The sequence below is a fragment of the Lotus japonicus genome, chromosome 3 (assembly GCF_012489685.1).
Source record: "Lotus japonicus ecotype B-129 chromosome 3, LjGifu_v1.2".
NCBI classification, from domain to species: domain Eukaryota; kingdom Viridiplantae; phylum Streptophyta; class Magnoliopsida; order Fabales; family Fabaceae; genus Lotus; species Lotus japonicus.
In genome coordinates, this window is record NC_080043.1 from 79,247,515 (window position 1) to 79,263,808 (window position 16,294).

Below are 16,294 nucleotides of genomic sequence, written 5' to 3' on the forward strand. Positions count from 1 at the left end.
AAAAGCGCAATAGGTTTGACATCTTTACATGTCTGGATTACTACTGATCCAAGCAATATCTAACAATAATGTTTATATATACTCTTTATATTTGTATACTTTGATATCAATTTAGGGGGTGATAAGGGGAGTAGAAAGCATGAGATCATGCGCCAATGTGAGACTGTAACTCACACTTTAATTCTCAACATTCTCCCCCTAAGTGTGAGTCACAAACATATTATTATGCTCCCCCTCAGCAAGCTAATAGCAATTGCACTGCAATTTGCTTCATCACCGTGCCAATAGGACACGTCGACTGACCACCACATTGTGTCAGGAAGACTCTGATATAAGGAGTCATTATCATGGCTACCATTTATAGGATTGCAACCGCATCTGGGGTTGTTTCTTGAAAAAATATAAGATTACTGATCTATGGATATTTTCAAGATTGTCAATGATCCCTTTTTGAAATATTGCTTTGAAGTTTAGAGAGCCACCACAAAGTTTCATTTCATGAAACAAATGAAACAAGATCAAATATACCATTTGATGTCCTTCAGGGACAATTGCCCATGCCTTAAAAAGGATCACAACTTTTGTCATGTTTGTTGAAATATTCACTTCAGGGAATATCTCAATCATTCCTTAATATAGCTATTTCAGTAGCTTATATGATAGACACATCTCTTTCAATCAACTTTATCATTTATAATGATAACGATATAGTTCCTCAAGAACTATAATGTAAATATTTGATAGCAATTCCGCAAGTGTACGGATTGATCGAAGTAATACAAAAGATTGTCGAACCACAGGGATAGTTGTTCATCAATTGCTTCTAAGAGTTTTGTGTTCAGAATGTGAAAAAGAAAGCAATATAAGTTTGAGGGTTTGTTGTGTTTAACACACTTGTGATGAAGAGCAAGAATTATAATTCAGATAAAGAAGTACCCTGGGCAAAGCTCCACTTAGTCCAATTATGGTTCTCAAATCAATTCTTATATGAAGTTCAGAATCCTTATCCATGATGTTATAGCCTCTACCTCTACTTGTTAATTCCTTAATCAAGTAAATCATTCAATTTCATCTGCCAAACCTAATGCCTTAGTGCCTAGTCAATTCAATTGAAGAATGAAGTTTATAAGTTCAGGCCAACACAATAAGTTTCTACCCTTATTCCTAAGTGATAGCAAACAAATCAATCTAATCCCAAGTCCCTTAATCCTCACCAACTTCCGTTGTGCAAGAAGAAAGCAAAACACTTGTGTGCACTCAAGAGAATATTGATTCAGAGAAAAGATACATGGAAAAGAAACTTTATTCATATAAGAAAATAAGAAGTTTAAACCATAATCAGAGCTAAGGTTCACTTCACCCAAAGTACAAAGAGAAACTAGCCAAGCATGGCTAGGGAATTCATAATGTAAACTAAATGAACAAAAACCTGAAAGAAGAGGGCCAAGAAGCCTCCCACAAGCTCCAAGGAACTAAAACTCTAAGTTTTGTTCAAAAAAGTACAAGATACCTAAAAGAAATCACAAAATCCTAATTTATAGACTTTTGGGCGGCCCGCCACGCATGTGCGTGGCCTCCTCCACGCACATGCGTGGATCATCTGTAAAAAAAAACTTCCAGGTCTGCTTACCACGCATGTGCGTGGCCAAAACGGCGCACATGCGTGGCCTTCATGTTCCTTTACTTTTTCCAGCAGAACCACCACGCATGTGTGTGGCATAGGCGGCGCACATGCGTGGTTCATCAGATTCTTCTCCGAATTTTGTAACTCCTTCTTCAACTATCATCATGACTCATTACTTTGCCTTCAACCATCATCATTGGCCATCAAAATCACCTGAAACCTTCAAAGAATCTCAAAAACCATCATTTCCCCAATGTAACTCATGGAAACACTCATTTAATCACAATAATTCAGAAATCTTTCATTCAACTCATCAAATAAAACTTCTAATATGCAATCAACTCTCATATTCTCTCAAGACTCTAAATCAAACCTGACCTTAGGACTTAAACCTCAATAAAAACTAATTAAAAAGACCAAAAATATTAATTAAAAATACCTAAACTAATGCAAATGCAATTATGAACTATAAATGGACTCAACTTGACTCAACACTCAATGAAGGACTCAAAAAGTAGAATAAAGAGGCAAAAAGGACTTGATAAACATAGAATAAGCCTCGGGTTATCAATATTGACAAAAGATAATAAGGTCTTCTTCTTTTGTTTATTTCAAACAACTAAGTTTGTTTAAATATTCCTTTATCATACAAGGTGGAAGTCGAAATACACGTAAATAAATTTGTTTATCATAAATAACAAAAATAATTTTATAACAAACTCATATAATTATTCCTAAATATGATCTCATAAATATTTACACATTAAAAAAAATCCCTTAAGATTTAATAAAAATTTATGTACTAAATAAAATAGTACGTCCACATACAAATGTTTCTACATGTATTCAAAATCAATAATTACCCTTTGATTCTAATTTTATTAAGAGTTACAAAATCAAATGATATCATATAAAAAATTTCCGTAGTATCTAGTTTTAAAATTAAGCACTCATTATAAACATAAATTGAGAATATATTCCTTTATGAATCAATGAGTATAATAAAAAGATATCCATATATTAAAAAAAAATATGGAAAAGAAACGACTTTAAATAATTGATAGTTTTGAGAAGAAGAAGAAAAAAAAAATGTGACAAAATTGATAGCACAAAATATATATATATTTTAAAAAAATCTTTTCATCATACAACTGTTTTAAAAGTAACAAAATTAAAGTTGTTGTACCTGTACATATTACTTATTTTTTTATTTTTATTTTTCAATTCAATAAAGAGATCAATTCAAATAATTAAAATATAGTATATTTTATGACTCTTTTCTTAACCTCTTTCCGTTATGATATATCTCATCACCTTTCTTTATCTCTTCCACTTCTAGTGGAAAGATTCAATAATATTTCATTCACGTCAAGAAAGGAATGAGGAATGAGGAATGATCAAATCAACTAAATGATATGTATAGAGATATAAAGCAATTTCTCTCATACATTCAAATATCCAATAAATCTATTGAATCCTTTTGAGATTTGATATTCATATAAATTTCTAGTTCTTCATGAACTGTTCTTTGTGTATTCATGCTATGATACTTCTTGACTCATAGCTCAAAGAGAATATATCTCAATACAATTCGGATATGATCTTTATGAATCTTCAGGATTCATATTTTAGATAATCAACTACGGTTTCTTTAGCCTTTGTGCTGTAAGTTCTTAGTTAGTTGCTTCTTTTTTCTTTACCATTCTTTCTCTTTGTATTGGGTTGAAGTACCCCTTGTGCTTCATTCAATATATTCTTTTGGCTTATCAAAAAAAAAAATCAACTACGGTACTTCCAGACCCGTAGGTTATGAATCTTCAAAACTCATATATATATATATATTTTATTTTTTTATGAATCTTCAGGATTCATTCAAAATAATTCAATTACAGTACTTCTGGACTGTAAGACTATAAATCTTCATGAATCATTCAAAATAATTCAATTCCAGTATTATGGACTGTAAGGCTATGAATCTTCTTGATTCATTCAAAATATTTCAATTACAGTACTTCTGGACTGTAAGGCTATGAATCTTCTTGATTCATGCAAAATAATTCAATTACAGTATTCTGGACTGTAAGGTTATGAATCTTCTTGATTCATTCAAAATATTTCAATTACAGTACTTCTGGACTGTAAGGTTATGAATCTTCTTGATTCATTCAAAATATTTCAATTACAGTACTTCTGGACTGTAAGGCTATGAATCTTCTTGATTCATGCAAAATAATTCAATTACAGTATTCTGGACTGTAAGGTTATGAATCTTCTTGATTCATTCAAAATATTTCAATTACAGTACTTCTTGACTGTAAGGCTATGAATTTTCTTGATTCATGCAAAATAATTATGAATCTTCTTGATTAATTCAAAATATTTCAATTACAGTACTTCTGGACTGTAAGGCTATGAATCTTCTTGATTCATGCAAAATAATTCAATTACAGTATTTTGGACTGTAAGGTTATGAATCTTCTTGATTCATTCAAAATATTTCAATTACAGTACTTCTGGACTGTAAGGCTATGAATCTTCTTGATTCATGCAAAATAATTCAATTACAGTGCTTCTGGATTGTAAGGCTATGAATCTTCTTGATTCATGCAAAATAATTCAATTACAGTGCTTCTGGACTGTAAGACTATGAATCTTCAAGATTCATATTTATTAATATGGTACTTATGGACTCATAGATAAATAATTCGAAGAAGAAGGAGAAGGAAGAAGAAGAAAAAAAAAATTATAACCTTCCACATGGATGTGATACTTACTCTGGAAGTGGTACTTACTCTTTCACTTAGGAATTAAGGAGAGACTATCGTGCTGATAACGTGTTATGAATAAAGAGTAAGCAAGTGAATAAGGTAGGAGAAGAGAGGAACAAGAGATAGAGAAATAGTGTGATAGATATACTCTGCTAGGTGCAGACTCCCTTGTATTTATATTATTAGGTTTGGAGTGTTGAACAAGTATACATGTAGGCCTAGCCCATTGACTCTTAACCTTGATGGACATCCATATATTTCATAACAAATAGAAAATAAAGTGGTTGTAAAGGATAAAAACTCTTCACTCACAACCGATGAGAGGGAGAAGATGGCAAAGCAAGAAGTTAACCCCATAAGCAACGTAACCTGGGGTCGAACAAAAGTATTTACACACAAAAATGAATTGCATGAAAATATGATAAAATATAATTACATGGAGAAAAATGTAAACTTTTATGTAATTTCATTGGTGCAGATATAATTTCCCCTAAAAAATGACTTTGTAGTCCTTTTTTTTAAAAAAAAAATGAGACATTGCTTAATGCTAATATAAAAAAAATTTGGTACATCAAAAAGTTAAATTGCACCCATTAGAGATTGATTCTTATACCTTCTCCTATCTTTATAAGGATTTCATTTAATTAGCTTAATCTATAAAAGGACGGATAAAACATTAGAATAATGCATTTCCACCAAGAATAGTCTATGGGGTTAGTTAGCTTAACTCCCATTTATTTGACTTAGGTTATTCAAATAAATTCCGTGTATCCTACGGTTCCCTAGGGTTATTACGAATAGTCTATGTGGTTAGTTAGCTTCTCCGATCCAATTTCAAATGGTTTACCATTCAATACTTATTGCCCTTGTTATTTTGATAAAAAATACATTTCAGCATATAATAAGTGTTTTTTATTTTAAAATATGGGCGACATAAAAACAATCAGGAGATGATAGTATCAATTATGGGATCGGAAAGTATTAATCATTTTTCTAGAAAGTGATAATTGGAGAAGAATTTGCTAAGCTTTGGCCAACAATTAACAATCAATCAAACACCCTCTGTATAAATAAAATCCTCCCCCCTCCCTCCTTCATTGTCCTAGTACTCCACCAATATTATTTCCATTAATTCTCAAATAACACTGCCTATAGTCCCTTCCTACTTGCTTCCATGGAAGGGCAACAACCACTAGTGGCCATGATGCCAAGTCCAGGCTTGGGACATCTCATCCCATTCATCGAGTTCGCCAAGAGACTCCTCCGCCACCATAACCTCCCAGTCACCATCTTCATCCCCAACGATGGTTCTGAACCCTCTAAGACTCAAACCACCTTACTCAACTCCCTCCCACATGGCATTTCCCATGTCTTCCTCCCTCCTGTCACCCTCTCTGACTCTGACATTCCACCCAACAACCAAATCTTGTACATCCTATCTCTCACCATCAACCGCTCTCTCGCTTCTCTCCGTCATGCCCTCCTCTCTCTCACGGCGTCACAACAAGTTGCTGCCCTCCTTGTCGACCTCGTGGGCACTGACGCCTTTGACATAGCCACCGAACTTAACATCCCCTCTTACCTCTACTTCACTTCCACCACCATGCTCTTGTCCTTCTCTTTATATAACTTACCTCTCCTCGACCAGGAGTATCAGTGCCAGTTCAGGGACCTCCCTGACCTGGTCAAAATTCCTGGTTGTGTCCCGGTTCACGGGAAAGATCTGTTGCAACAGGTTCAAGACCGAAACAACGATGACTACAAGTGTTTCCTCCACCACTCCAAGCGCTATAGGTTGGCTGAGGGGATCATCGAGAACAGCTTCCCAGAGCTTGAGCCGGGGGCTATTGAGTTGTTGCAGAAGGATGAACCAGGCAGGCCACCGGTTTACACGGTTGGACCGGTGGTGAATGAAGACTCAGCTCAAACCGGGGCGAGTGAGTGTTTGGAGTGGTTGGATGCACAACCACGAGACAGTGTTATATTTGTGTGTTTTGGTAGCGGTGGGACCCTGTCTCGTGCTCAGACTATAGAACTAGCTCTTGGGTTGGAGAGGAGTGAGCAAAGGTTTTTGTGGGTTGTGAGGAGCCCAAATGATGAGGTTGCTGATGCCTCTTTTTTCTCTAATGAGAGCCAAACTGACCCTCTTGATTTTTTGCCGAAAGGCTTTGTGGAAAGGACCAAAGAGAGAGGGTTGTTGGTTCTTGATTGGGCACCACAGGCAAAAGTGTTGAGCCATGCTTCCATCGGTGGATTCTTGAGTCATTGTGGTTGGAACTCCGTCCTTGAAAGTGTGGCGAATGGGGTGCCTCTGGTGGCCTGGCCACTCTATGCAGAGCAGAGGATGAATGCGGTCTTGGTCACTGAGGACGTGAAGGTGGCACTGAGGCCAAAGGTAGGGGAGAATGGGTTGGTGGAGTTGGTAGAAATTGCGAGAGTTGTGAGGACGTTGATGCAAGGTGAGGAAGGTAAGAAGCTTCGTTGCAAAATGAAGGATCTCAAAGAGGCAGCTGCTACAACTCTAAAGGAAAATGGGTCTTCAACAAACCAAATATTCCAATTAGCTCTCAAGTGGAAGAAGGGTTAAACAACATTATCAAAGTGAAGTCTTGTGCGCTTTTAACTTCTTCAATTCTCTATCTCTTTTATTGTTCTTATGTATTGATTTTTATTTTTTTGCTTTTTGACGAAGACTTCATGGTGTGCATTATGTTAAGAGTGAATATTTGAATCATTTGTGATTATATCAAAGAGATAACTTTAATGTCATGTTATCTCTATTTCTCATTCAATTTATCTATCTATCTATTATAATATAATAATCCTGAAGCGCGCGCTATAACGCTGCCAAATCATTCTTTGGACTACTATTAACACTTGTCACATCAGATTTAGAACTTAAGTGTCTCTTTCTCCTCCACCTTAATTAGCTACCATCCTCTCCGGAAACCCTCTCTTTTGTAACGTTTTCCAATTCTATATACTTTTCTCTTTCTTACTTAATCCTTTGGATAAAATATTCAGGTATTTTGGTCAAGTTTCTATTTACATGCTTTTTTGTTTTTATTTCTGCATGTATAACCAAGGAGAAAATTGCGGTGACTTTCCAAGGATTTAGATGTTGCTATCTCACTGTTAGTTAAGGACATCTCATTTGTCTACCACTAGAAAAGCATTTTCTTGGTAATAAATTCACATGTAGTGTTGATATACAGTAATAAAAATATTGTCAGAGATAAAAATAAAAACAAATTTATTTTTATACATTAAAATTGTAAAGAGTTTCAAATCTCCAATTATACCACTTCATTTTTTATTTTAATTTTTTTAAATTGAACAAACTTGTGGATTCTGACTAAACACATGTGCAAATCTATTTCACATTGTCATTGTCATTTATAATAGATAAATTCAATGAATACTTAAGGATTTATGGTGCGTTAGAGTAAACAGCTTATTCATAACAATGAAAAGTTGAAAAACACATATGTTTTCAAGTAGGATAAAGAACCTAACTGACAATGAATAGCTCCGATAGCATCCTAAAGAGAACTTTTCACCCATACAATAAAGAGAGAGCACGACTTTATATTTCCACGGAAGTCCAAGCACTGAAAGTCTGAAACTTTATAACAGTACACTGTATAACATCTTTCTAAAATAGTCTTAAAATATCATGAAACAATTTTCCTTAAAAATAAATTTTTACACATAGAAAATGAAATATTATAAGAGACATGATTGCATTATATTATCCTAATAACACAATAAACATCGAAGTAATGAAATATGAGTGGATATAATTATGTTATCTATCTTTTCTCATTTTCATGCCAACCAAATGGTCCTAAACTCCTAAAGGATATAAATAGTAAGCAAGTCCGGCCCCTTCATACAAACAATTGTTTTTTTTTCTTGGCTTAATCCTCATATTAGTCCCTGTCTTTGTGTCGCCGTCTGAACCAGGTCCCTGACCGGAAAAATTTGTGGATTAAATCCCTCTCTTTAAAAAATGTTTGGAGCCAGTCCCTGCCGGAGCTTGGAGCTCCGGCGAGTGATGATGTAGCGTGCTGACTGTGTAAATGAAGCTGACATGGCACCCATTTTTTTAATAAAATTAATTTACACATATGATAATTAAAACAAATTCCCCCCAAAATTAACCCAAATTCCCCCAAATTAACCCATAACCTAAATCATCTTCATCATCCATCCTTTTTCAATTATCTTCATCTTCATGAAGATCTTCAAGTTTTTGAACCTAAATCTTTCATCTTCATCTCTGATTCCAATTCCTATTTTTTTAACCAACCACGATTCCAAGATTAAAATGGATGGAGATGAAGAAAATGAGAAGAAAAAAATCCCAGAAACACAAGAAAAGAACCCAGAAGTGAAAAACCCAGATTTGTTCCCTGCAAGATGTTACCATCAAGTCAACAAGCATGCACCTCAATATTTTTTTAGCAAAGTGAATCTAATCAGGAATTTGTATTAAACCTCAAAATAACACTACAACAAGGTTTTCACAATAATTTAACCTTTTCCGGCTTTCCCAGTTGAATATTGGAGAAACTCATAATTAAGTTATAATAATCTACTGCAAAATTGGATTGGACAAACTTGTATTGTAATTGAAGGTGTCTACAATTTATGAGGAGACAAACTCACTAGTGAAGTTTTTCTCCCCCACAAAAGGTCCAATAATCTATGTTCTTAGTGGGGATCCATTGAAAAGCTGAACAAGAAAATCAGGCCTCTTCTTGCTACGTACGAGTTTGTTGTACTACTGCATCCGTTGCACTGCGAGTTCTTGATAGAAATGAAGCAGAAACATTTGAGAACAGAACTAGATCCATGGGTCTCGGCTTCTGTACCATTGGAGAAATTTCTCTCCTTAGAAATCTGTATCTGACAATGCTTCAAGGTCCCTCACAACCAGATCTGTTATACACCTAAGGAGAGCAAATGACGAATTCCACAACAGAGACATGGCACGTCAGCAAACAAACAGAGCAGCACCAGTGTAGAAAATTCAAAAAGGAAAACAACATCACCTCCCAGCCTATTACAGAGGTTCCAAAAAAAGGACTGAAACAACCACCCTAACAGGCTCTTCCTCCGCCACCTCGCTCCACCCGCCTCCGCCAAGCCCCACGCGCCCTCCTCTGACTCCCGGTGGGACACCATCCACAAGATCTGGTCGGAGTCCCCCAACTGCCGCATCGTCCTCTCCGGTTAACGATTCTCCCGCCGCCTCGGCTCCGGCGACATCAGCTCCGTCCAGAGCAAGGGACTTTGTTGGTGGTGGTGGTTGTTGGGGTGGTGAAGAAGAAGAGAGGACGGAGGAAATTGGGGAAGAAAGGTGAAATGGAACCCTAATTTGAGTTTCAAATTCTTGGTTAGTTTTAGGATAATTCAAAATCAATAATTTTAATTTAACTTTTAGTTAATAAGTTTAATTGATTTTTTTTTTGACATTAATAAGTTTAATTGATTAATTTGGAGGTAATTTTATTAAAAAAAAAATTTGGGTGCCATGTCAGCTTCATTTACACAGTCAGCACGCTACATCATCACTCGCCGGAGCTCCAAGCTCCGGCAGAGACTGGCTCCAAACGTTTTTTAAAGAGAGGGATTTAATCCACAAATTTTTCCGGTCAGGGACCTGGTTCAGACGGCGACACAAAGACAGGGACTAATATGAGGATTAAGCTTTTTTCTTTCTTGTAATGGTTTCGTGAGGGAAATGTTGTCTTCTGTTTGGAACATGTTTTTGTCTCTTTTTTTTTTGGTATGCCAAGGTCCAAGGGTAGATTTTGTCTATGCTAAGTTTTGGAACCTGTCTTTGTCTTTTTTGTGGTATGCTAGGGTAGATGTTGCTTGCATTGCACATATATACATGCAGCCACATGATAATTTTGTAAATTTTGTTTTTATTTTTTAGCTAATAATTCAGGGACTAAAAGTTATACAAAAAATTTAGCTACCATAAAAGAACTAATATCATTTTCTCAGAAAAAAACTAATATCCTTACTTTGATAGTTTTTATAAGTAATACTTATGTGTTTTATTCTTAAAAAAAGAATTTACTTGTAAATGTAACAAAAAGTAAAATAACTGAAGTAACGGGTTTCAAAATAAATTTTTTTATGTTGATATAATTGTATTTTTATAAACTTTTTTTCCAAATTATTAATTTATTGTGTTAGTGGTGTCATAGATATTATTGAACATAGCAATTAATGTGACAAAAAAAGTGAAAATATGTTTTTTTGTTTGGAGGGAAAATGAATTACTTAGGAGGGGACATGTGGCATAGGTCTTCTAGAAGAAAACCTTCTTTTCATATGTATATAGATATAGATTCAATCACATATCTCACATAATCTTTTCTTCTATCTCTCGAGTCCGTCTATCTAGCCATAACTGTATAAATGCTTTTTGCCAAAATATATGCATGTAAGCATCTTTACCAATGAGGTTTGGAGGACGCGCATGGATGAGAGCAGAGTTATGATATATACACACATCTTCATTTCTTTTCCACCTTCATTTCTATCTATTTCTCTTTTCTCTATCAATCAAATTACCTATCACATATTTACTTTCCCTTTCCTTTCTTCCTATCTTTCTCTTCCTCCACCTCTCCACACCTCATTTTTGAGGTGTGAAGATTTAATTATTCATGAGATCACAACTCTCAAATGACAACGTACCCTCTTAGCAACAATTTTGGTTAGAACTTCCCTAAACACTAGGTTAGTCGGAGGTCTTCCACCAAATAACCCTCAGGACTCACGAGGAATGTCATAATGGACATTAACATAAGGCTTAAATATGTTTTAGGTTCTTAATTTTGTAAGAGGAATCAAATAGGGTATCTGAAAAAAAAATATCTTTTAAATATCATCCATAATAAATTTTATTTCATCAAATTAAATCATTGTGCCTAGGTGTCTTCAATTTTGATCAGATCATCATCCACGTGGTGAGCTTAATCAGTTGAGGATGACCACATAGTCTTTTTAGTATTAGTTTTAGTCCCTGTAAATTATAATCACATTTAGTCCCCGACTTCCATCTTTATCTTCTTCCTATTCCACCTTCATCTTCTTCCTCTTCCATCATCCATAGCTCATGCATTTGCATTTCTAGAAATAAAAAATTCAGTTGCTCAATCTCCTCCATCTTCTTCACCTTCCTCCTTCCACCCACCACCATTCTCTTTCTTAATCTCTTCCCACTCAAATTCATCAAAAAAAGAAAAAACCTTAAACCCTCTCATCTCAAAAACCCGAAAAGTGGTGGAGGGAGGGGTGGCACACTGGTTCCATTGGTAGCAGGTCATATATCTTAATCATTATTTTTTTTGTCAACGAAACATATATTAATACCGCCAGCAACACTTCCACTATAGTGGTAATAAAATCTCGAAGAGTGATTCTACAATGCAACAAGATTGATAAATTGAGAACAAAGCATGCTCACTCAAACTGATACAAGTAGCTAACCTACTAAAATGCATACAAAGCCCCTAAACTCCTAAATTTAATCATGATCAAGCTGACTTTCTAAGGGGTGGAAATGACCTTATCAAGAAAATAACTTTATTTTCCTTTTTTAATCAATGCTCTAGCATTTACAACTCATATGGCTATGTCAGAATTACAATCTTTGCTACTCCAAGGAAAGCCAATATCATGGCTCCAATGGCGCCGAAAAGTGTCAAGCCGACAACACTAAGAACCTCTTAAGTAGGACAACTTCAGTACAAACCACAACCAACAACAGAAAAAAAAATACCTTTAAAATACCAAAGGACCATTTTCCAAATATTGGGCCTATTTCCTGGAATTGGGCTTTACTTGTAGTATTGGAATTCTTCTATGTTTGCTTTATTTCACACATGCTTTCTTCTTATATGCAAGAATGATAACCTTGCATTGACCAAAAAAAAAAAAAGAATGATAACCTTGCAAGTATTTATAACAAGGCAATAAAAGCCGATAAAGTGAGAAAAATATAGCAGTAATGAATGAACTGTAAGCCCTCAACTATAACTTACATGTACTCAAAAACCTCAAAAACCTAAATGTTAATAGAGTTCTTATAAAAAGAAACGAATGAAGAATAAATGTTAGAATTTTATTATCATATCATATCTGACATATAAAATGAAACTATATACGCTCTTCAAAAGAATGACACAATTTGGTGAAAATTTTATAGCAAAATGCAACAATAATACACCGATAAAAGTAATTATTTTCTGAATTCAAATAGTAAAAAATTGTGTTAGTACCAAAATAATAAAGATTTGCAATGATACCTTTAAAAAATAATCACTTTTGCAGCCACTTGTCACGCAATCACGCTAAAGAGAATATCAATAGCTAGTTAAGTGGGGATACAAACTTGGTTGGGAATTTGGATCCATGTTTAACCAAGACAACATCAATATACCAACACCATAACATGAAAAATGCATTCACATTCATTTTTAGCCTTTATGTGTTTGTTTCCTTTTGAAGAATCAAAATTCCATTTGGAGTGTGGTTGAGACATGAATTGACAGTTGTAGATTGCAATTCTTATCAGGAAGCTAGGGGCACTGTACAGTTTTTCTTTTTATTTGGCAAAGAGTGCATGATTTAATTAGGATGTGTCCAAAATCTGCAAATGTCTTTTCTGTAATGCATTCATCACAATCTTAGACAGCAAAATGTGGTAAAAACTCACTAATTTCACAATCTCTTGCTATTGCTTGAGCCAGAAGAAGACAGAAAACAAGTAACTATGTTACAACTAAATTGAGAAACCTCAAAACACTATACACCTACATACAACTTACAAATCATTTTCAAATTACATGATAGGCACCAGAAAACTCTCTTAACTAGCATGAGAGGGAAGTTCCACTGTATTTGTATATATGATTACTATAGTTTTCCTTCCTCTTTTATGTTGCTAGTCAGGATCTACAAAAATCACCAATCAATCCGCACGCACTTGAACCATGTATTGTGTTTGGATACCACTTGAGCGCAATGACGTGGTTTGCAGCGATGCCAACAGATATCTTAGCATAACGGTTAACTTGGAAGTGGGACAATTGATATCAAGAGCAAAGTTCTGTGGTGTTGATTGGGAAAACCGTGTCGAAATCCATGTTGTCAAGGAAGAGATCTAAATCTATCATTTCATAATTGGTAACTGAGGTTGGGGTTGAAATAATCTCTGTGACATCAAAATCTGAGGTATGCAAGACTAGTTCTGATGTAGCAGGAGATATGTATGGAGGAGAAAAGCTTTCAATGAAATTGTTTTCAGAGAATATGTTGTTGTCCTCTTGTTCAGATCCTATTGATGGAGAAGAAAAGCAAAATGATGGGAATGTGTCCTCCTTGTAGTCCAAGTCCTCAATTTTGAGTTCAAGTTCTGATCCAAAAGACAAAACTCTCTCTTGGGTTTGTTCTGTTTTCTCTTGTTGTGGTTGGTTCTTTTGATGGGTTAGAATATGGTGCTTATTTTCTCCCAAGCCCACCTTTACTTTTGTTGATGGGGATGCCTTGTTTGCATGACTAGCTTGGGTGCAAGTGTGTTTTCCTCTGTAGTTTATCTCATACATAGTTGGGTCTTTATCTGACTTTTGCACTTGCTTAGTAGCCTGACACCCTTGCACATTTCTGTGAGTGCATCTGTAATATCCTCTGTATTGAAAAACCAAATTTAGTCAGAAAAACATATAGCTATGAGAACAATAATAAGATTTAAAAACATAATGCTTTCTTTTTTCTTGCTAATTTAGGGAACATTAGGACTATTATTGAACAGCGAATGTGATTTTCTTAGTAGCTTTGATAAAAGTCATTTTCAGACTTTTAGTGTGTGTCCAAAAGTAAAGAATGACAAAAGGGGTAATAATAAAGGTCATGTTATTATCTTTCCACTATGCAAGTGGAAAGGGGACTCAGTAAATGCCACATGGTGCATTAATCACAAAGCATGAATTGCAGTGAATTAAATCCAACCATCTATGTCCTTTCCTTTGGATAAGTTGAAATTAAATAATAGTCTTTAATAGACACCTTGTCCTTAAATTTGATTATTTGATTATTTCCCTCTTTGCAGGTCCATTAGCTACTTGACCAAGTGACCTCTAGTACTGATTAAGTACTCCCTCCGTCCCTAATTATAAGCTAAAGTTGTAAAAATCACACTTATTAAGAAAGTCTTAACTGATGCATTGATTTTTTAAAAAATGGTACAATCTTTCATATTTAACCATATTTAAGTGAGTAGGAGAAGAGGAAAGAGAATAAAGTGAGTTTTAATTTCAAAATATTGGAATTGAACAACCAATAAATGCAAGGGTAAGTATGGAAAGAAATATTAGCTTTTACAACTTTAGCTTATATTTAGTGACAAAACATAAGTTTGAACTTTAGCTTATAATTAGGAACGGAGTGAGTACATGCTTAGATACCAAATAGATCTAAAATAAATGCGTTTTTTCCTCAATTTATAGTGATTGAAGTTTACTTTTATTTTAAAGTTAGTGCTAACGTCTGTTTACACTAATGTCTAACACGGGATCCAAATATAACTTAAAACACCATCCTATATCAAAGGTGAAACTTGTATATATAAAAAGAAAAACTTCTAACTACAAAATTCACAATAAAAGAATGTATAAGGTAAAAAGTATTCCTATACCTTGGAAACTTAGCTCCAAGAATATCCTTCTGTCCATATTTTCTCCAGCTATAACCATCATCCAGAGACCCCTCAATAGCTGTTCCTGAGCAAACCCTCACTTGGCTTGTCCACTTAGGCATGGTCTTTCTGCATCCCACAAATTCAAAGAATCCCAGATTGAAATAAGAATCATGAACCTTAAAAGTTTATCCCAATTGAAAAGGAATCATTAATTTGGTAACTTATTGACATTACCTTTTCTTGAAAACATTTTTGTGCTTAACCTCTGGGTCCAGGACCTCACTTCTGGGGCTCCCATCATAAGAACAATGAGAATCCATCATGGTACCATTGCTCATCTTACTGTCCTCCACATTAGCCTTCCAGTTCAGCATGGTGAGTGCTTTCTCATAGGAGAAAAGTATTTTCTCAATTAAGACTTCATTAGTTACATTGGATGATGATGATGATGAAATCAGATGGTCACAAAGCTGCTTTGTTAGCTCCTTCCCTTGCATTAGCTCACCAATCAAACCAACTTGTTCACACTTCATGTTCTCTTCCATTTTGTGAAGATGAAATAACTAATAGCAATTTTGAGTTGCTGCTGAAACCTTGGGCAAAGTCTTGCTGATTAATTGAGGATTGCAAGAGATTATAGGACTAATTTGGAAAGAGAATATGCAGGATAAGATTTAGTGTTGCTATTTTGGCAAAAGCATGAAGAACAAGGAATTTGAAAACTCTTATGAAATTGTCCAAGTGAACTAGGCCAGGTGGTAAGGTGATGATGAAGTGGCAAATGGATCATTCAAATTTACAAGTGAAGATGAGTGGACACTTGGAGTGGGATTGATGAGGAGATGGTGAGTTATAAGGAAGAAGATATTGGAGATATATATATGTGTGTGAAATGGGCAAGAGGGGTGTGCTTTGAAAGAAGGTGAGAGGAAAGGGAGATATAAAGGAAAGAAAAGGGAAGGAAAAGAGGTAGATTTGACTAAACAAAACTATGTGAGTAGTTTTCTACAAATGTGGGGTCCCTTGTTATGAGGCCTTAGATATAAAGGTAGATTCTATTAAATTCTCCTGTTGGAAAAAAGGAAAAAAGAAAAAGAGAGTTTTTTTTTATAAGCAAAAGAAAAAGAGAGTAATGTATGAATTTGGTGATGAAATTATTGACAATTTCCAAGTGTGAAA

At 34.8% G+C, this 16,294-nt stretch overlaps 2 protein-coding genes and 1 long non-coding RNA gene across 3 annotated transcripts; 1 reads left to right on the forward strand and 2 right to left on the reverse strand.

Moving 5' to 3' along the window:
* Nucleotides 1-5,415: 5,415 nt before the first annotated feature.
* LOC130746239 (hydroquinone glucosyltransferase-like) lies at nt 5,416-7,161 on the forward strand. The gene has a single exon (XM_057598797.1). The coding sequence runs from the start codon at nt 5,567-5,569 to the stop codon at nt 6,977-6,979; it is 1,413 nt and encodes a 470-aa protein (XP_057454780.1). The 5' UTR covers nt 5,416-5,566; the 3' UTR covers nt 6,980-7,161.
* A 1,829-nt stretch (nt 7,162-8,990) lies between these two features.
* On the reverse strand, nt 8,991-10,333 carry LOC130746240 (uncharacterized). The gene is made up of 2 exons (XR_009022068.1): nt 9,450-10,333; nt 8,991-9,347 (listed from the first exon to the last, which is right to left on the reverse strand). It is a non-coding gene; the product is annotated as an uncharacterized LOC130746240 (long non-coding RNA).
* A 2,788-nt stretch (nt 10,334-13,121) lies between these two features.
* On the reverse strand, nt 13,122-16,012 carry LOC130746241 (probable WRKY transcription factor 46). Its single transcript, XM_057598798.1, has 3 exons — nt 15,350-16,012; nt 15,113-15,241; nt 13,122-14,106 (listed from the first exon to the last, which is right to left on the reverse strand). The coding sequence occupies exons 1-3, from the start codon at nt 15,658-15,660 to the stop codon at nt 13,515-13,517; spliced, it is 1,032 nt and encodes a 343-aa protein (XP_057454781.1). The 5' UTR covers nt 15,661-16,012; the 3' UTR covers nt 13,122-13,514.
* Between the last annotated feature and the right edge of the window lie 282 nt (nt 16,013-16,294).

Excerpts from the sequence above, each read along its gene's own strand:
- LOC130746239 (XM_057598797.1), top strand. The coding sequence starts at position 5,567 with ATGGAAGGGCAACAACCACTAGTGGCCATGATGCCAAGTCCAGGCTTG.
- LOC130746241 (XM_057598798.1), bottom strand. The coding sequence starts at position 15,660 with ATGGAAGAGAACATGAAGTGTGAACAAGTTGGTTTGATTGGTGAGCTA. Across the intron at positions 15,242-15,349 it reads AAAAATGTTTTCAAGAAAAG|AAAGACCATGCCTAAGTGGA; the intron begins GTAATGTCAATA and ends TGTGGGATGCAG. Across the intron at positions 14,107-15,112 it reads CTTGGAGCTAAGTTTCCAAG|AGGATATTACAGATGCACTC; the intron begins GTATAGGAATAC and ends TTTTCAATACAG.